The following is a 19476-nucleotide window of genomic DNA, read 5'->3' on the forward strand; positions in this document are numbered from 1 at the left end:
CACTGTTTTAAGAGCATTGAGCTCTAAGTTGTTCTGGCTACACCAGGTCACCAGGTTGTCAGCTTCCCACCTGGAGTCAGACTCGTCCCCGTCAGAGATGAGCCCAATGAGGGTGGTGTCATCCACAAACTTCAAGAGTTTGACAGACCGATGACTCGAGGTGCAGCTGTCGGTACAGGGAGAACAGCAGAGGAGAAAGGACGCAGCCCTGAGGAGATCGGGTGCTGATGGACCGGGAGTCAGAGACTTGTGTTCCCAGCTTAACGCACTGCTTCCTGTCAGACAGGAAGTCTGTGATCCACCTGCAGGTGGAGTCGGGCACGTTCATCTGGGAGAGCTTGTCCTGGAGCAGGGCGGGGATGATGGTTTTGAAGGCAGAGCTGAAGTCCACAAACAGGATCCTGGCGTAGGATGCTGGGGAGTACAGATGCTGTAGGGTGAAGTGGAGGGCCATGTTAACGGCATCATCCACCGACCTGTTGGCTCTGTAGGCAAACTGCAGTGGGTCCAGGAAGGGGTCTGTGATGGATTTGAGGTGTGCCAGCACAAGGCGCTCAAAATACTTCGTTACCACAGAGGTCAGGGCGACAGGTCTGTAGTCATTAAGTCCTGTTGGCCTTGGCTTTTTGGGCACAGGGATGATGGTGGAGGACTTGAGACAGGCTGGCACATGGCATGTCTCCAGGGAGGTGTTAAAGATGTTTGTAAACACAGGAGACAGCTGGTCAGCGCAGTGCTTGAGGGTGGCAGGAGAGACCCAGCTGGCCCAGCTGCTTTGCGGGGGTTCTGCCTCTTGAAAAGTCTGTTAACCTCACCCTCCTGAATGGAGAGAGTTGTCACAGTGGTGGGGGGGGGGGGGCTCATGGATGGGAAGGGGTAGTTCAGGACTGTCCAATTTACTTTCAAATCTGCAGTAGAACTTGTTCAGGTCGTTGGCCAGGCGGGAGTCGTTAGTGGGGTGGGGGGCTCTGGGCTTGTAGTTGTTGATTTGCCTTAGCCCTCTCCAGACAGAAGTCGTTGGCAGAGAATCAAAAGAATCAAGAATGCTAGCAACGACACCATTTTACAACAATAATTTTACAGCACGAGACATGAAACTTGAACAACAAATCGAATTGGTTACCTACAGAATGGGTCATCAAATACAATTAGTATTGGCATGAATGTGGTCCGCTTAGACTAAATACACTCCACATCAAAAATTCCGTCAGACTAAAGCAAATGTGCTTCAAGGTCAAACGAAAATAATCAAATCAAATCAAATTTATTTGTATAGCCCTTTTTACACGCAAGCATGTCACAGAGGGCTTCACATACGCCCATAGAACTGCCCCTCAACCAACCTAAACCCTCAAGGAAGACAAGGAAAAAATCCCAGAAAAACTCCCAACGGGAGAACAAATTGAAGAAACCTTGGGAGGAGCAATTCAGAGAGGGATCCCCTCCTCCAGAGACGGTTGGTAAAAGAGAGGAACAGAACACAAGCTAAACATAGTCATACAGTGTCAATGGGTTTTGAAACACCAAAAATCCATTGTTCGGCTTTATAGACGTTGGATGGGACCTGGAAACTCGCTGTTGGCCGTCATGGAGGCTGGTTTCCGGTTGACGACCTGGTCCAGTGTTGGTAGACCGACGACCAGGCAGGTCCTGACAGCTCAGACCCCCCACCCCACAGGGGACGTGTGGGGGGGACAGAGAGGAAAACAGGGATTAGAGAATGCCAGGAGCAGCTAACAGTTTCCGTCGTAATAGAATGAGATCCCCACCGGTCAAGTGTGGACTAGTGCAGCAATTTAACAAAGCTAAGAGGGTATTTGCTGCAGCCCCACACACCAAGACAGCGACAGCCCCCCTTGGTTGGAACATGAAATCTGTTCCGGGGGAAACAACTCTAAAATAGGTTATATTTATACAAATAAGGATGAAAACAACCAGCCCCCCGTTGTCTCCAACTAGTAAACTATAACAATAAAAATATACAGCAACGGAACTATTACAGTAACAATATACAATAACAGGTTTACTTTATTTGTAACATTTAAATGGGCAGTGTGAACATAAGCTAAAATTACAATTTAAAAGTTACATGTGATACACACATAGGCAAACGCACACCCCAGGTTTACATAGAAAGTACACACATTTAACAATCATAGGATTGACTAAACAAGAACGTTTTTAATCTAGTTTTAAATGTCGAAACAGTATCAGCCTCCCTAATTGAGACAGGTAATTTGTTCCAGAGATGAGGTGCTCTATATGAGAACGCCCTACCTCCAGCAGTTTTTTTCTTAATTTGGGGTATTACCAGATAGCCGGCATCTTGAGATCTTAGAGTCCTTGCGGGGCAATAGGGTGCAAGGAGACCGGAGAGGTACAGTGGTGCCAATCCATGTAGAGATTTGTAAGTTAGTAGTAAAACTTTGAAATCAGCTCTGGCTTGGATAAGGAGCCAGTGTAAAGAGATAAGAGTAGAGGTTATATGATCAAACTTTCTTGTTTTTGTCAATAGTCTAGCAGCAGCATTTTGTACCCGCTGTAAATGTTTCAAGTAGGTAATTGGGAGGCCAGAGAACAACACATTGCAGTAGTCCAATCGGGACGTAACAAAAGCATGTATTAGTTTTTCAGCATCATCCTTTGAGAGGAATTTTCGTATTTTGGCAATATTACGTAGATGGAAAAATGCAGTTCTGGTGATTTGTTTAATATGGTACTCAAACGAAAGGTCTGGGTCCAATGTGACTCCTAAATTTTTTACCAACTGGCTTTGAGATACTTTGACACCATCTAAGTTTAAGGTCAGATTGGATAAATTATTTCTGTATTTTTTAGGGCCGAAAATTTGAACCTCGGTTTTATCCGAATTAAGAAGAAGGAAATTTGCTGTCATCCAATTTTTCAACCCGGAAACACATTTTTCCATAGCATGTGGAAATTTTTCAAGTAGGTAATTGGGAGGCCAGAGAACAACACATTGCAGTAGTCCAATCGGGACGTAACAAAAGCATGTATTAGTTTTTCAGCATCATCCTTTGAGAGGAATTTTCGTATTTTGGCAATATTACGTAGATCGAAAAATGCAGTTCTGGTGATTTGTTTAATATGGTACTCAAACGAAAGGTCTGGGTCCAATGTGACTCCTAAATGTTTTACCAACTGGCTTTGAGATACTTTGACACCATCTAAGTTTAAGGTCAGATTGGATAAATTATTTCTGTATTTTTTAGGGCCGAAAATTTGAACCTCGGATTTATCCGAATTAAGAAGAAGGAAATTTGCTGTCATCCAATTTCTCAACCCGGAAACACATTTTTCCATAGCATGTGGAAATTCTCCAGGCTTTATGGACATGTATAGCTGAGTATCATCTGCATAACAGTGAAAATCTACCCCAGAGCTTCTAATTATGTTTCCTAAAGGCAACATATAGAGTGAAAATAACAGAGGGCCTAGAACTGAACCCTGTGGTACTCCGTATTTTACTGTAGTGCTCCTGGATGAGCAACCATCATAGTGGACATATTGTGATCTATCAGATAGATACGATCTAAACCACTGAAGTGAAGTACCACAGATCCCAACATAGTTCTCCATACGCTCCAGGAGAATCTGATGATCCACAGTGTCAAATGCTGCACTAAGGTCTAGAAGAACCAGAACAGAGATAGAGCCCGCGTCAGAGGCTAATAATAGATCATTGACTACCTTAGCTAATGCAGTTTCAGTGCTGTGGTGAAGACGAAATCCAGACTGGAGAGGTTCATAAAGCTGATTTGAGGAGAGGTGCTCAGTTAGCTGTTGTGCCACAGCTTTTTCTAAAATTTTGGAGAGAAATGGCAAATTTGAAATTGGCCTATAGTTGCTAATACAACCTGGATCCAGGTTTGGTTTTTTAAGAAGGGGCTTAATAATAGCTTGTTTGAAATTGTCAGGGACTTGTCCAGTTACATTAGATTCATTAATAATACTAAGCATGGGAGGTCCAATAATAGGGAGAAGTTCCCTACAAAGTTTGGCAGGGAGGGGATCAAGAAGGCAGCTGATGGGTTTCGAGGAATCTACCAGCTCGATGAACGCTTCCATAGAAATAGGGTTAAAGTGAGTAAGAGCCTCAACATGCAGCATGCTGGGTATAGAGTCAAATTCTGTGTTGATGGCCACTCCTCCAGGACTAGTCTGTAGTTTGTCCTTTATTGCATAGATTTTTTGGTCAAAGAAATCTAAGAAATCATTGGGAGGGAGATCTGAACTAACAGAGTGTACTTTTCTTAGTGAGTTTTGCAACAGTATCAAATAGGAACTTTGTGTTGTGTTTGTTCTTACTAATCAATTTAGAGAAATATTCTGATCTGGACCTGATGAGGACTTGCTTGTACTCCATTTGGCTGTCCTTCTAGGCCAGGCGGAAAACCTCCAATTTAGTGGTACGCCACTTATGCTCTAATTTTCGAGTGGACCTCTTAAGAGTGCGGCTTTCCTCTGAATACCATGGAGCCATTTTCTTGTCTTTTCTCTTCCTTGGTTTGAGTGGGGCAACATAATCTAGGGATAACTGAAGAACCAAATTCAGATCCCTTGTTTTAGCATTTAATGATTTATTTGGGACGTCCAGTGCTTCTAGTGCAGCAGGTAGAATATTAGCCAGTTCCATAGCAAATAGCAAATCAAAGTTAAACTGCAATTCTAAATATCGCAAGAATGCGATTTATATGATGGCTTATATACAATACAACAACCAGACATTTCATTGACTTTAATAAAAATGTAAGTATACCGCGGTTGAAACGCTATAGCCAAATCTCTCCCAGTAGACACATTTGTACCGTCGCACGGTATATACCGTCATACCGCCCAGCCCTAGCTCTAGATCAGGTCCTCTTCTGATAGATGTGAGTCAGACGTGGGATGTCCCCCCCTTCCACTGTGAAGACTGTGTTCTAGACTTCAGGGTGAGGGAGTGGGTAGGGTGTCTTGACGTGGTTCCACATCTGGTTTAGGCTGAAGTCAATGAGGGGTTCCAGTAGTGTCCCTGTGACTGGAGCCTTGTTTTGGGTGAAGGTTGTGATGTTGAATTCACTATCTTCACTTTTAATCCATTTTCTGTTTCTGACACATTGCGTCCCGTATTGGGACGGTGCATTTTATTTTTCCAATACAGGACAAACCCGTATTATACGGGACGGGTGGCAACCATAGGCAACCGAGTTCTCTCCTGTTGTTATATTGTAATGCAGGCTATGTAGTTCAGGATGTATACCTTCTTCAGCTCAGAGTAGTGTGGGTCAGAAGAATAGCTATTTGCCAGGGGCGGACTATTGACAATAATTTAGGCTGGGAATTTTACTCAATCCCAGACCACTGAAATGTTGGGCTCCTTCCCAAACCTTTGGATATGCACCCTCAAAAACTCACCAAGAATACAACAGTTGTAGCACATACAAATTTAACCTACAACTTTTAGTTGTTTTATCATGTACGGGCTGTTGAGTCATGGCCATGCTGTGTATGTGTGTTCTAGTGTTTTTGATTGACCTGGTCCCTTTCTAGCAGTGAATGTGAATCCATACTAATATTAAGACAACAAAATAACAATATAAAGACAACAATGGATTAATACGCTAATACAATGAATAAGATAATATAATACCTGATCTAATTTTGAACAATAGGCCAGTTTTCTTTGTACAAATGGCAATTCCTTTACTTTCTTCCACAGCTCCATAGCAGTAAAAGTCATGTCAGTGTCTCAGCTCAGCCATGCTTTTAAGTATGTTACACTGCTGATGTGAAAATGAGTCATGTCAGTGGGTAAGCTCGGTCATGCTTTTAAGTATGTTACACTGCTGATGTGGAAAATATGCACATAAATGTTAGGCATAGGCTGCATAAATATAACATTTGCACATCATTGTAATTTGATATGGTCTGAACAGATTGGATGTGAAATATTTTTAGAAAATAGTAATAAAAATAGCTCCCTCTTTTAACTTGCTATGATGTAAATAACTGTCATTCCATCTTGGAAATCGGAATTGAAAGAAATAATGCATTAAGCATAGTCATACCATGGGAGATTAGCCCGATTTTCCATCAACAATGTCAAGCCTTGTAATGGACCTATAGCTATTACACTTAATACTTAATTCATTGGTACGGTGCTATATATAAGCTGGCTAACTGTATTGACTAGAGGTGTACAATGTGTCTTTTCTCAACAAAAGACAGAACAGTGGTTGTTTGTTATAAACTCAAAGGTTATTAAAATAATCAAGCACAGCCACAGCTCTCAATTAGGCCTACCTGCAGAAAATGCGTATTTATTATGTATTATATCTTCCCATTGCATTGGGTGGCTCAAGAGGGTAAGAAATTTAAGAAGACACCGCTATTCTTTCTTGAACATTTAACTGATGGATCTAAAGACCATAAGTCAGGGAGGACAGGGGCAGCTTTCAGAGTTCCTTAGTTAGAGGTGGCAATGATAAAAAGAACGACAGATCGTTCATCTGTGGAGTATATCAGTCTCAGAGCAAATAGGATGTCTTGAATGAGGTTTTACATTGTTTGTGTAGGGTGGAAGGGGGGTGTTGGCATGTTCATCTGGGTCTGCTCATGTGTAGACCCAGATAGTGCATTCCGGTGGCAAATGGGGAAGGTATTATTGGCAAATTGATTCTTAAAGGGGTAATTGATTGCAGAACCGAATTTATCTTGTCATAGTTGAATAACGACAGTTTAGTGGGTAAAATGGACGTATAGTGAACCTCAAAGTCCATTGACACTTTTTTCCTATGTAAATCTCACAATTTAAAAATGTGGCTGTAAAACTGTCGATTTGGAAAAATCCACCTATTTTGGCTTTGATCTGTACCTTTGTCACGCCCCCAAATTTGCTGCGTGCTGCTCTGTGTACTTCCACAGAATTACAAAGAAGAACGTTCTTCTAGCATACTGAAAACGGACTACGTTGGTAAATGTTCCAGGCTGTACAGGGAATGCTGGCTAGGAAGTCTTCCTAAGGAACCAAACACACGACGGGCTGTGATGTTTGTCTATGAGAAGATCCCTGTGCAGTTCGACCCTCAATTACACATTTGCTCGAACCATTTCACCGAGGACAGTTTGAATGAAAACCTTGGACAATTTAAAGAAGGATTTGCTAAGCAGCTGTTGCTGAAGAGGTGCTGTTCCAACCGTATGCTCATCACAAACGCAAGCTGTAAGACTGATTTTGTCGCTAACAGTTAGCCTATTAGCAATGCTAACGTCTCCTTTATAGGTAGAATGCTAAATAAGTTTCTAAACACATCAACATGCCTTACTTAGCAAATGACTCTAGCTAGACTAGCTGTAGTCGGCATTAGAAGGGAAGCTTCCGTAAAAATAGCCAGAAAACTAATAGCAGTCTAGCCTATTTCTAATGCCTGTCTAGATTGACCAAGCACCACCTCCAGCTGAACCTCGCCGAAACAGAACTCCTCATCATCCCGGCCAAACCCTCCATCTCTCACAGCCCACATTGCTGCGGTCTCCCGGTCGTGTAGATTCACCCTCCACAACATCCGGAATATCAGGAGATACCTGTCTCAGCATTCCACCCAGCTGCTAGTCCAAGCACTTGTCCTCTCAAAGCTGGACTACTGCAACTCGCTGCTCACCGGTCTCCCAGCATGCGCACCCGCCCTCTCCAGAGGATTCAGAATGCAGCGGCCCGCCTGGTCTACAATCTACCCAGACGCTCCCATGTTACCCCGCTCCTCATCTCCCTCCACTGGCTACCCATCAACGCCCGTATCAGATTCAAGACCCTGGTACTGACCTTCCGAGCAGTGAACGGGACTGCACCCATCTACATCAAGTCTCTCCTGCAACCTTACACCCCCACCCGTCACCTACGGTCTTCTTCAGACAACCGCCTGGTGGTCCCACTGCTCAAGACTGCCCGGTCCCGACACAAGCTCTTCTCCTGCCTGGCGCCCCAATGGTGGAACCAGCTCCCCACCTCCATCAGGGACACTGACTGTCTCCCCACCTTCAAGAAAAGGCTCAAGACGCACTTGTTCTGGGAGTACAACGGCACTTAAGAATGCTTGGCTGGACTTGTTAGTTTCCTCCAGGATCACTATGACTCTTATTGAGTGACTTGTTGCTATTGTAGGTTAGATATAACGAAGTTAAGTCTTGTACTTGCTGTGTAATATTTTACTGTTGATTGTTCTTTTACAGGTACAGTCCTGCACTTTTGTGGTTCATGTTGTTTTAATTTGTAACTTGTATAACTACATGCTCTTATGGGTCTTCCCTTTTGGCACTTGCTTAGCTTTTTCACAATGTATGCTTCATGTTTTGGCTGCTTGCAATGTTTGGGACTATCTCGTTGTTATGATCAGTGACCTATGCTCTTTTGTAAAGCTCTCTCTTGGAAGTCACTTTGGATAAAAGCGTCTGCTAAATGAATAAATGTAAATGTAATGTATTTTCTATGAATCATTTCAGCCCAAGTGATCAATCAGGAGAACAAAAAGGGAGTTGTAAGCACACAACACATACCACATATTGCTTCACAAGGTTTTCTGGATCTTCACCCATGTAGATACAGATTCCCTTGATGATACACTCTCGTCCGGCATCTATATCATCACACTAAAATATTTTTTTTATTAGCTTCTTAGTTTAGCACTTGCTTCATTTTGAAGTCAACTACTGGTGTACACTGCCAACTTACATCAGCCATTTGTGCATTGATTGTTTTGAGTTTTTCCCCTAGCTGTCCTCCTCTCTTTTTGAACAGCTTCACCAGCTTGTCAGAGTGGAGGTCAAGCTGAGACAGAAACTTCGATTGAAGTGGGACAGTGGTGATTCTCTTGAATTCAGCGTTGATCTGAAAACAGATAATAAGCACAAAGGAATTAGGTTAAAATGGTAATCATCAGGGATAAAGCCATCACACATACAGTAGACCAGGACAGTCCTGAGTGATAAAGCACAGACGGATAATATACAATCAGGCATGTTGGCAGTTTGCCACTGTATCCAAGACCTTACTTATATCAACAGTAAACCAAAAATAAAAAAACCAGCATGAGATAAGCCTTACCTCACTGACGTCAAACAGAGCAGGCCAACTTGCCATGAAATCCTCCACCATTGGTGCATCACGAACAACTTCATGTCTTCTGAGTGCAAAAGTCTTTTCCATCTTGAGTTTTACAACCTCTCTGTTGTCTCTTTTTTTTACATCCAAGGGTAGAGCTTTCTGCATGGCCTCCAGACTTTCCTCAGTTTCTACTGATGGATATGTTGGGCAAAAATTCACCTCTGCTCTCTTTGCCTTTTTGACACCAAAGGCTGCACTGCGCTTCCCAGCAGGCTTGTTTTTTAAAGAGTTCACTGTCACTTATGGGCAGCCTAACTTCCTCAATTGTGTGCGGTAGTTGGATAGTTTGTATTTCAAACTGGTCTTCCATCCACCACATCCAGAAGAGGACCCCTTCTCTGTTAAACATGGATGTGTCTTGATGAGACACTGGGCTACCTGTTCCATCTCCTTATCAGTGACATAGACTTTATACTGCACAATTTCCTGCACCAAACTGTCAAGAATGGCCGACTTCAACTTAGGATCTGGAATAAGTACTGTGCCATTTTGAATACAAGCTAAACTTGCCTGCTGAAGTTTTAATTCTGAATCGTAGGAGAACTTGGGCACATGAAAGACAGCAAGCCAAGTGGACCGTGAGCTTGTTGACTCATTCGATGACAGTATATCTGTATCTACAGATCCACCTGAAAGTGATGAAGAGTCCCAGGAAGGACTGAATGCTTGTGGATTTAAGGCTGGATTGAGAACTCTAGACCTCTCATCATCAAGCTGCATAGTGGTGGGTCTTGACATGTCAATTACTTTAAGAGTACCTCTGTCTTGTACTTCTGACATTGAGGTGATGTTAAGGAACTCATTTCCGAACAAAGAATCCATAAACTGAAGTCTAAAATTGTCCTGAAGTCCACACTGTTTCTTCACATTCTCTAGAAGTTCATCAACAGATGCTGGGAGTCCATGGGGGAGAGTCAACCTCTGACAGCTGTTATCAGTCAAGTGGACCTTAAGGATCACAGGAGTCCCCATCTTCACAGCCGTTTACTCTGCAAACACACACACAAAATATTCAGATGTTTAGGATCTGCGGACACCCTGTGATACAATTAACAAATATAGTAGGTTAGAACAAGTATTGCATTAGATAAATATTGTAGTATAAAAAATCTACAATTTCAACCAATTCTCAAAGTTTTGGAAAGAAAAGCCTGCGCTGTGGGGACCGTCAGAAATATTAAGAACATAACCTTATTTACCAACGTAGACAAAAGCAAATCATCATACCCCTCCAACTCCGTTGCTAGCTCACCTTGTATTTCTATATGCCTTTTTAAAGTCACCATGCGGACTGATCCAATCTTGTACTCAACAAGTGGATAAGTATCACTGACTTCACTGGGTGCCACAAAAGTGAATGTACTGATGTGTGGTTGGCTGAGTTCAAAGGCTCTATAATTCTCTCTGTACCAACCACTGAGCTCTTTCACAATGTAAAACACACTCTCATGTAAATACAGATTTGGTCAATTTCACTAAATTCAGGCAATCCGCCTGCTGCTCTGTGGGCCAGTATCATTCCCTTCCTATAGGTTATGCCCTTGGTTGTCACACACTGTGCGAGGTGAACCTCAGGTGTGTCAGGGAACTTTTGCCTGATGGCTTGTGCTATCTCCCCTTTGAGTAAGTCTACTGGTACAGTGGATACAGCTGAGACCTCTAGGTCAGGCTTGCTCAGACATGGTGAGCTCAGATGGTAAGCAATCATCATCTGATGCTTCGAGGCTAATGAGAGGGGCACATTCTTGAAACAGCTTGTGTGTCTGATAACCTGCTTGAAAAAACTATGCTTAGCCTCAAAGCGCATTGTCCACTGGTTGACAACTGGACAGCCTAATCATCTGAGGGTAGTGTTCCAAATAATGGTGTTTTGGTCGCAGCCTGGTGTCAGGGAACAACTCTTTGTATCTTTGCCGGTGCTCTACGATTTTACCTTCTAAAAATGCAAGCGAGTCATCACTATGCACAGGGGCAACAACAAGCTCTGTGATGTCCTTCAGGTCCATGAGAACAAGCCACGCAGGCTCATCTTCGGGTACAAGTGATCCAACCAAAAAAGGTAAAAACCGGAGCAGGCTCCAGTTTTCATGAGCATTTCCCCCCACCGTTTTTCTGCTGCAAAAACTTTGTGACACTACATCAGGTTTGTTAGTCTTGTCAACCCATTTGTAGGGAAACTTCAGAATGGCATTGTTCAGGTCACCTAATGTGAAAAGCTTTCTGGATATAAGCACCGTTAAACATTGAGCTAGTTCGACTGGGATTATACCCTCTAACACATCGTGGGCAAGATCAGGCGGATAGCCAAAGATTACATGAAAATGAGACAGGTGTTTTGTGAAAAAGCATTCTTTTTTCACCCCACAACAATGTGTACCTGTATCTTGGGCCTGTTTGACATGGGCTTGATGAAGCTCCTTTGTTCTCAGACTGAACGCACCAGATGCAACAGAATGTAGCTGAAAATCTGTGTTTTTTCCTGTGCAAAATCTGCAACAGTGTTCCACCGAAAAACTCTCCAAAAATCCTGCAACTCTGTGCGCTCCCAGGTTGTCAGCCACTACACTGAATACAGTACCTTTAACTGACTCACCTAACAGCGGGACATAAACACCCAGCTCCTCCAGAGTTTTCAGATCTTGTAGGAGAGGTTCGAAGACTTTATCATAACCATAGGTTTTAACATCATCGGATTTGCACAAAACTGACAAGTAAATTGATGATAACGAAGAATGACACCCAGGAGGCAAGTTAGCCAATACCCAATATACCGCACAAAGCTTGTGTTTTTTCCGCGAGGTGCCAAGGGGGTTACAAGTTTCAAAGTCATCCACATAAAAGGTTAGGATGATTCTTGGCTTTTCTCCAGAGAAGAAACTATTTTCTTTAAATAGGGAACCATCTCTTGAGGACCTGTACTTAAAATGACACGCCAGAATATGTGCTCTCCTGTCTTTGATGGCCCTCAACATTGAAGTCCTTACAGCAGCTGTTAAGTAGAGGGGATATCATTGATGCAATATCAATGATATCCCCTCTACTTAACAGCTGCTGTAAGGACTTCAATATTGGGACATATTGGAAACTGCGTTTGTTTTTTGCATCAAGAATGTATTCAACTGGCTCTACAACACTGAAGTTCTCCTTGTAATACTTCTGTAGGCTGTGAATCGAAAGGCCAGAGACGCACTTGGTGTTTGTCCCTGGCTTGGGAACCACAAGTCACCTTTGGTTAGATTCTCAGGGAGATAATTGACTCGTTAATATCTGACTCCAATTTTTGACAATGTGCACAAGTGCGTTACCTGTAACCTTGAGCGCTAAACAGTTAATGACATGAAACTCTGACGTAGGTAAAAATCGTCTGCTTGATCAGAGCACCGACCCTAAAGTATGCGTGTTCACTAAACAGTCGTTTATCTCTACTATAATATGGATTTTAACCATAGTAGACCTAGTAGGATATGTAATCGATCACTCAGAGGCTCCGGTAAATTCCTTCGGAGCGTGGAGATCCACTGTAAGTGACTCAGAGGCCTTAAGTTAAAACCTACTCCAAAAGTCTATGTTTATAATCAGTTAGCCGCATCAACCAGACTAGATCAAAGTTTTCACCGCCGTAGCTTGATAGATACGTTTCAAGGAGAACAAGTAACTTTAAAATGCACACATTAATAGTTTATTATCTAAATAGCAAGATAATCAATACAATGATAATGAAATATCATCAAGTACAAAACATACCTTCAGAGCAATGGTTAACGAAGGTATTCACAATGAGGACTAGGCGCCTAACGCACCGGAGCTGTATCGTAAACAGAACTCGAAGTGATTGGTAAAAACTTCTTCCTATATACACCCAAACCTGACTAAAATGGGGACACCGGTCATGTGACAGAAAAGTTGTCAAACGCATACAAATTCAAATTGGATCATTAATCAAGACTGCAGTAGACCAAGTGGTGCCCTTGCAAGACAAGGGAATATGTTAAACATATGTTGGTCTGCTGCAGGCACAAACTCTGTAAACCCTGTACATGTACATGTTACAGTGTTAAAATTATTACTAGAATGTAACACACAAAATAAGAAACAAAAGCATATCAAACATGACATTTAAAGCTGTTTAGAACCTTATTTTCAAGAACACAACTTTTAATGATAATTTCAGAGTCTTCCTCTGTCCACCTTCCTCTTCAACTGTTGAGACCACCTCTCCAGAGGTGTGTCATCAAGGTGTGATTGTCATTTTAGCATTCATGCAAATCAACAACTGTCCCAGACGAGTGTCTGGGTGACCAGTGACAAAGGGGCTGCCAAAACAGCCCTACACTTCTGACGCAGATATGCGGTACTTAGAGGGCCACCTTTTTGTATGGACCTTTGCACAGGATTACCAAAACAAATTGCATTAACAGTTTCTCTAATTATAAGTTCATCGACAGGGATGTTTCGCTGATGAAATATTTCCCTTACAATGTCACAAGATGACGAAACAGGTGCACCAATCAAATGATAGAGTTCCCCTAAAAAAACATCGACAGCTGAGCATGGCACATGGACCAAATGCTCCAAGTTCAGCAAAGCAGCTGCAAATCTTTGCTCTATGACCTTCTGTAAGTCCTCAATATAACAACTATTTGAAGGAATGGCAGTATCTGACTGTTCTACACACTCCTGACAATTTGTCTCCAGTTCATTCACAGATAATATCCAAGTACTACAAACTACTCCAGGTTTAAAATCAACCAATGTATGATGGCAGTGTTTTCGGTTTTTGTGTGATTTAAACGTACAATAAATGTTTGATTTAAAATCACAGCCTACAAACATACAAATGACTGTCTCATTTCTTTTGAGATGTGTGTATATATGAGCAAAATAATCCCTCTCTGATGCTAAATCACTACCAGCACAAAGGTGACAACTGAATATCGCTTCCTCCTTGTGAGTGGCTTCTGTTGAGTGGATTTTACTCTGGTGGACAATAAGGGCATTCCACGTCTTAAATGTGCATGAACAGTGCAGGTATGTACATGGAAAGCGAGAACCACGTCCAAAATGTGGATGTTTTAACTTATAGTGATGCAAAAGCTTGTGCCTACTTGACAGAGTTGCTGGACACCCCTTACATCTCCACATTCCAACCACCCAGCCCTGTAACAAAAATTATATTGAGCTCAACATTACTGACAGTAATTTTTCTTATGATTTAAGATCATGGGTCTGTCCTTTGTATGTTGCTTATTACATCCGAGATCAAATGACACATCCAAGATGACATCTGTTTCTGATACTGTTAAAGGTTGTTTAAAATGGCAATGTCTGTGGGAGTAGGTCAATTTTCATGTATAAACAAATGAGAAAAAAACATACTAAATTTTTCTATCTGTAACTTTCAATCATTTTGGGGAGTATACATTTTAAAAAGCGTATTTGGGGTTTTAACAGCAACACAAAATAAAATAAATGTCACTTACCAAAGTATTTGATTGAATTTGTTGTTCAAATAGGATCCTATAAGAAAGAAAATATTTAGAATCAGTGAGGTGAACCAAAACAAAGACTTCCCATTAATCAGAATGGGTTTTATTTGCCATGAAAGTTTGCACGGAAAAGGAATTTGCTTTGGCAGTAAGGTGCAAACATTTAACACATAGGAATCAACAATTTTAATATGAGGACTACCTATATTAAGGGTCCATAACTAGCAATATTAAGTGGAATTGGATTAAAATAAACTATACAATAAAAAAATCAATAAAATGTGTTATATTTTTTATCATATGAACAGTGCGAACGTTAGTTGCCCTGATACATTTTCATGTCTGCACCCTCCGCACAGGCACGCGTGTGCAGAACAATGGCACATTGCACATGCGAGATCACCATGATTTAAGGACAATACAGATAAACTAGAGCAATGAAAGCATTATACAACAGACAACTTGAGCATGTAAGGAAACAGAACTCAACTTAAAAATACTTGTATGTGAAACTACAAATCATATGCATTTTTTTTTAACCGGGGCTTTAGCAACGCATCGACTGTAATTTACCTCCCGCCGCACATGACATTTGTGCCTACGATTAGCCACTTAAGACGAAAAAACTGAAATATAATCGGCAATTGGCATGACAGGCAGATGCAAAATGTGAAACTAAAACTATGTGCACGCGTCGACGGGCAACAAATGGTACTGAGAACACCGTGATTAAGTCACAGTGCCAGCTAACTAGCTAGAGCTAGCTAGGCTAACATCAGCACGTTAGCCAACATGACATTAAAAGGCTGATAAAAAAGTTAAAAGCCAAATATTGCTGCATATGATGAACAAGCTGCTGATTACTTTAGGTATGTCGTTTCGTTAGTATTTCTATGCATAAAAACAGATTTAATCTTACCTTTTCAAAATGAACTCAGCACACAGACTTCATCTTCTCATTTGACGTCTTCTCTAACTGTCGTTATTTTTCCCGGGAAGATGGATTGTGTCCTCGCGTTATCTCGTGATCTCACGAGTCCATAGAGTGCAACATCAGTTTGGCAAGATTTTATCACGTTATCACAACACGACTGAATCTAACAACTGTTGAGTTGTTGAATTTAATGCTAATCGTACATGATTTAATCACGTTAACCTTTGGAACATGAAACAATATTGTTCAAATTACATGTTAAAGTTTTGTAAATTCAATAACCAGCCAGTTTCCTTTTTTTCAGTATAGACTACATAGTAAATGGCAAACCAAAAGGGTAGACAAGCAACAAGTGAAACCAACGATCAATTGTGTTGACTTTCTATAGAGCAGGCAAATCATGACTTTTATAGTTGTTAATTACGAAAGGCAATTCACCTTTATATTAACTATAAAATAAACAATTAAACTAAACATTTAAGTAAATTGCATACCTTTTAAAAGACTGACTTATTGTCTGTTCTAAACAAGAAATGTTAATCTTTCCATCAATCAAGCTGTTGTAGTGAATATATATAATTTAGTGACTTTCTAGAAAGTTTCTGAGAAAACTGAAGCCTTGTGTTTTGATACTTTGTGCTAATAATATGAACGAGACACTGATGTGTGCAGGTGGCTACAGCTGTATCTCCATGTATAAAAAGCCTGTCTCTGAAGAATGTTTCATCAGATGCCGACGAACTACCCAATGTACGCTGTGTGTGTCAGGTCCTTTCTGCAAAAAGCTATATTCAATAAATACTTACTACATTCCAGCAGCTTTGGGTGTATTCATTCTCAAATGTCCACCGCAATTGTCAATACCCCTGAACCATAGCAACTACCATGTAAAAGGTAAACTTGCCAGTTAAATGAAAAAAGAGCCAGATTTAGCTATTGTGTAGGAATCCCCTCAGAATGAAACATTACCATTACTATTTTGACTATACAGCTAGTCATACTGTGGTGTACCTGGACACCTGTTTAACTAAATAAATAAATAAATCAGTATCACAAAGATTTGAGGCAATGTGGAAATTTACATAAACACACCCCGTTCAGCCATTTTGTATTGTACTGTCCGTCTCTGGAGGGCTGGCAGGCAGTGGCAAGCAGAGCCTGCAAGCAGGCAGATGCAAGCAGAGCCTGCAGGCAGGCAGAGCAGGCCAGCTGGATGAATCCATCCTGGGGTCAGGGCTGAAGAGAAGCTGTCCAGCTAGAGAGGAGTAGTCCAGCAAGGGGTCTGTGTTGCTCACAGCATCCTCTGTTGCATCCTGATAGATAGACCTAAATTAAAGTGCTTCCAGTCAGTGCAACATTCATTGGCCTAAAAATCAATAAAAGGATAAAATTACTAAAGTACTAAAATTACTAAAATAAACAACAATAACTGATAAATCAGAATAAATGTACCTGAGACATAAACAACACACCCATGTCATACATCCACAGTCATCACATAAAACATAACATGACATTGTGCACATTATTTTTTGGCAGCATTGACAGTGGTTATTGCAGTTGGATAAAAACTGTGTTTGAGTCTGTTTGTCCTTACCTTGATTGATCTGTACCGTCTGCCTGACGGCAACATTTCAAACAGGGAGTGCCCAGGATGTGAAGTGTCTTTTATGATGTTCTGGGCTCTTTTGAGACAACGGGATCTGTGTAGGTCTCCCAGTGCGGGGAGAGGGCAGCCAACAATCTTTTGAGCGGTGTTGATGACCCTCTGGAGCATTGTCCTCTGAGCCACTGTACAGCTGGTATACCAAATGCCTATGCAGTATGTGAGTATACTTTCAATGGAGGCTCGGTAAAAGAACACCAGCAGTCTTTGTGTGATGTTACTCTTCAATTTCTGAGTATTCTCAGGAAGGACAGTCTCTGCTGGGCCTTTTTCAGCAGCTCAGAGGTGTCCACACTCCAGGATAGGCTGTCCTGTATGTGGACCCCCAGGACGCGAAAGTCTGCCACCCTCTCCACACTGATCCGGCTGATGGTCAATGGTGTGATCTCAGTCTTCTTTCTCCTGTAGTCTATTATGAGTTACAGTATTTAGTCTTTGCAGTGTTAAGAAGAAGGTTGTTGGCCGTGCTCCAATTTGACAGCCGCTCCACTTCTTCTCTGTAGACGGGCTCATCCCCCCCAGAGATAAACCCCACCACTGTGGTGTCATCTGCAAACTTTACAATGGTGTTACTGTGATGGACAGGGGTGCAGTCGTGTGTGTAGAGGAAGTAGAGCAGGGGACTGAGCACACAGCCCCGGGGGGAGCCAGTGCTGAGGCTAAGGGCTGTGGATGTGTGATGGCCCACTCGCTGCTCCAGGTGTGACAGAGCGGCATGGAGTGCTGCCGCCACTGCGTCTCCTGTGGATCTGTTCGCTCTGTAGGCAAACTGGTGGGGGTGAAGGCTGCGGGGCATCGGTAAACAGAGCAGGCCTCTGCATGACCCTCCAGACCTGTAAAAGTGAAGAAAAGATCCATGTCAGTTGTGAAAAATTAAGCTTTTTACATCTACACTTGACAAACTACAGTTTTGACTGTGAAATGCAATGGCATTACTTGAGCTTGAATCCAAATGTGTTGACCTGATGGAATCCCGGCCATGCAAAGTCACTCAAAACATTTGGCTCAATTCAAGGCTCTGGCAAGAGTATTTAGCTCTAAACTGGTCAATATACACATCTGACCAAAGACCAGCTCAACCTTTGCCTGTAAACAGTGATTCTGACTGTCAGAGACATTTAAATACGCTGACCGAGTGAAACTAGCCTGGCTAACGTAGGTCGCTTTCTCAGGAAAACGACAAATGAAATAGGCTTGTTTTGAAAGATCCTACATACTGGCTATCTTCAGCAGACTCGTGTCTACAAAAAGCAGCCCTCCCTGACGTTTTAGGAGTGGAATTTAGTGAACTACAATATCGTTCACACACTGCCAGTGAGTGAGCGAGCCGAGTCTGTCACTGAGGCTAAGTCAAAACAATGTACACCCGGGGACGCAGTCTCAATCCACTTGCAAGTTTTCCACAAATCACAAAAGTAATCGGAACATCTGGCTACAATCACAATTCCTACATCTCCTAAAGGCTTCCCTCCTCGAGGTTTGGTAACAAACACATTTTTGGTGTGGACCGAACTGTAAAATGGTGAACTTATGAACATGACGCGACCAAAACATGGCCTGTGCGGTCTCCCTGGCGCATAGGCTTATTACAAAGACTTTCTCGACCCAAATCAAGATTCTGAGCCGACAGGTCTGTGGGGAATTGCTTGATCTCCTAGAAGCTGCCCTCCTCTACCGTTTTGATGAATTCGCCGAGATGCTACATGATTCAGTAATTAAACAGAGGGAAAAAGCTAGCTACTTTTCGAGTTCGGTTTTCCGTCACTTCAAACTCACGATCTAAAGGTCTCAAAGTGCTCAAACCTTCACCATAATTCAAGAGTAGTGTACTTTCAGGAACCCAATCATTGACTCTAGGTTAAAATGTGTAAAAATAGGACTTACCGAACGTGGCTGCCTGCAAACCGGCTATCAGGTGATTCCAGTTGAAAACAACAATGGCCGCCGAAAAAGAATTTATATTCGTAACGGCGAGATGCGATTGGAAGCGAAATGAGGGTGAGGGTGGGGCTTGGTCAGCACACCATTTCCAGAAAGGATTTGTGTGCGTCTCGCCAAGCTTGCGCGTGTCAGTAGGTTGACCATCTGTTCCTCTTTGCGCTGTATAGCACAGCATTTTCAATATGCGACGTGCGGAACAAGGGGTGAAAATGCTGTGCGACACAACGCAAAGCGGGACAGGTGGTCACCCTAGTGACAAGGGGCAGGATGAGTCTGAGAATTTGGA

At 42.2% G+C, this 19476-nt stretch overlaps 1 protein-coding gene across 3 annotated transcripts; it reads right to left on the reverse strand.

The window, feature by feature from the left end:
* Positions 1–783: 783 nt before the first annotated feature.
* On the reverse strand, positions 784–19185 carry LOC146235946 (uncharacterized). 3 transcript variants are annotated; one of them, XM_084687686.1, is made up of 9 exons: positions 19134–19185; positions 17181–18082; positions 15569–16909; positions 14644–14680; positions 14269–14320; positions 9104–10152; positions 8732–8887; positions 8557–8649; positions 784–8038 (listed from the first exon to the last, which is right to left on the reverse strand). In XM_084687686.1, exons 6-9 carry the CDS (start codon positions 9266–9268, stop codon positions 7895–7897), a joined length of 558 nt encoding a protein of 185 aa, XP_084543812.1. In that variant the 5' UTR covers positions 9269–10152; positions 14269–14320; positions 14644–14680; positions 15569–16909; positions 17181–18082; positions 19134–19185; the 3' UTR covers positions 784–7894. The 3 variants fall into 3 exon arrangements, with proteins under 3 accessions (XP_084543812.1, XP_084543813.1, XP_084543814.1); XM_084687687.1 differs by having other exon boundaries at positions 15569–16949; XM_084687688.1 differs by lacking the exon at positions 14269–14320.
* Between the last annotated feature and the right edge of the window lie 291 nt (positions 19186–19476).

This window comes from Hypomesus nipponensis, chromosome 22 (assembly GCF_054491055.1).
Source record: "Hypomesus nipponensis isolate SF chromosome 22, ASM5449105v1, whole genome shotgun sequence".
In the NCBI taxonomy this organism is placed as follows: Eukaryota; Metazoa; Chordata; class Actinopteri; order Osmeriformes; family Osmeridae; genus Hypomesus; species Hypomesus nipponensis.

Coding starts and splice junctions, on each gene's coding strand:
- LOC146235946 (XM_084687688.1), bottom strand. CDS start 9,268: ATGCAGAAAGCTCTACCCTTGGATGTAAAAAAAAGAGACAACAGAGAG. Junction 8,888..9,103: donor CTCTGTTTGACGTCAGTGAG/GTAAGGCTTATC, acceptor ATCTGTTTTCAG/ATCAACGCTGAATTCAAGAG. Junction 8,039..8,556: donor ACCTTGTGAAGCAATATGTG/GTATGTGTTGTG, acceptor CTTTTCTTGAAG/GTGGGGAGACAGTCAGTGTC.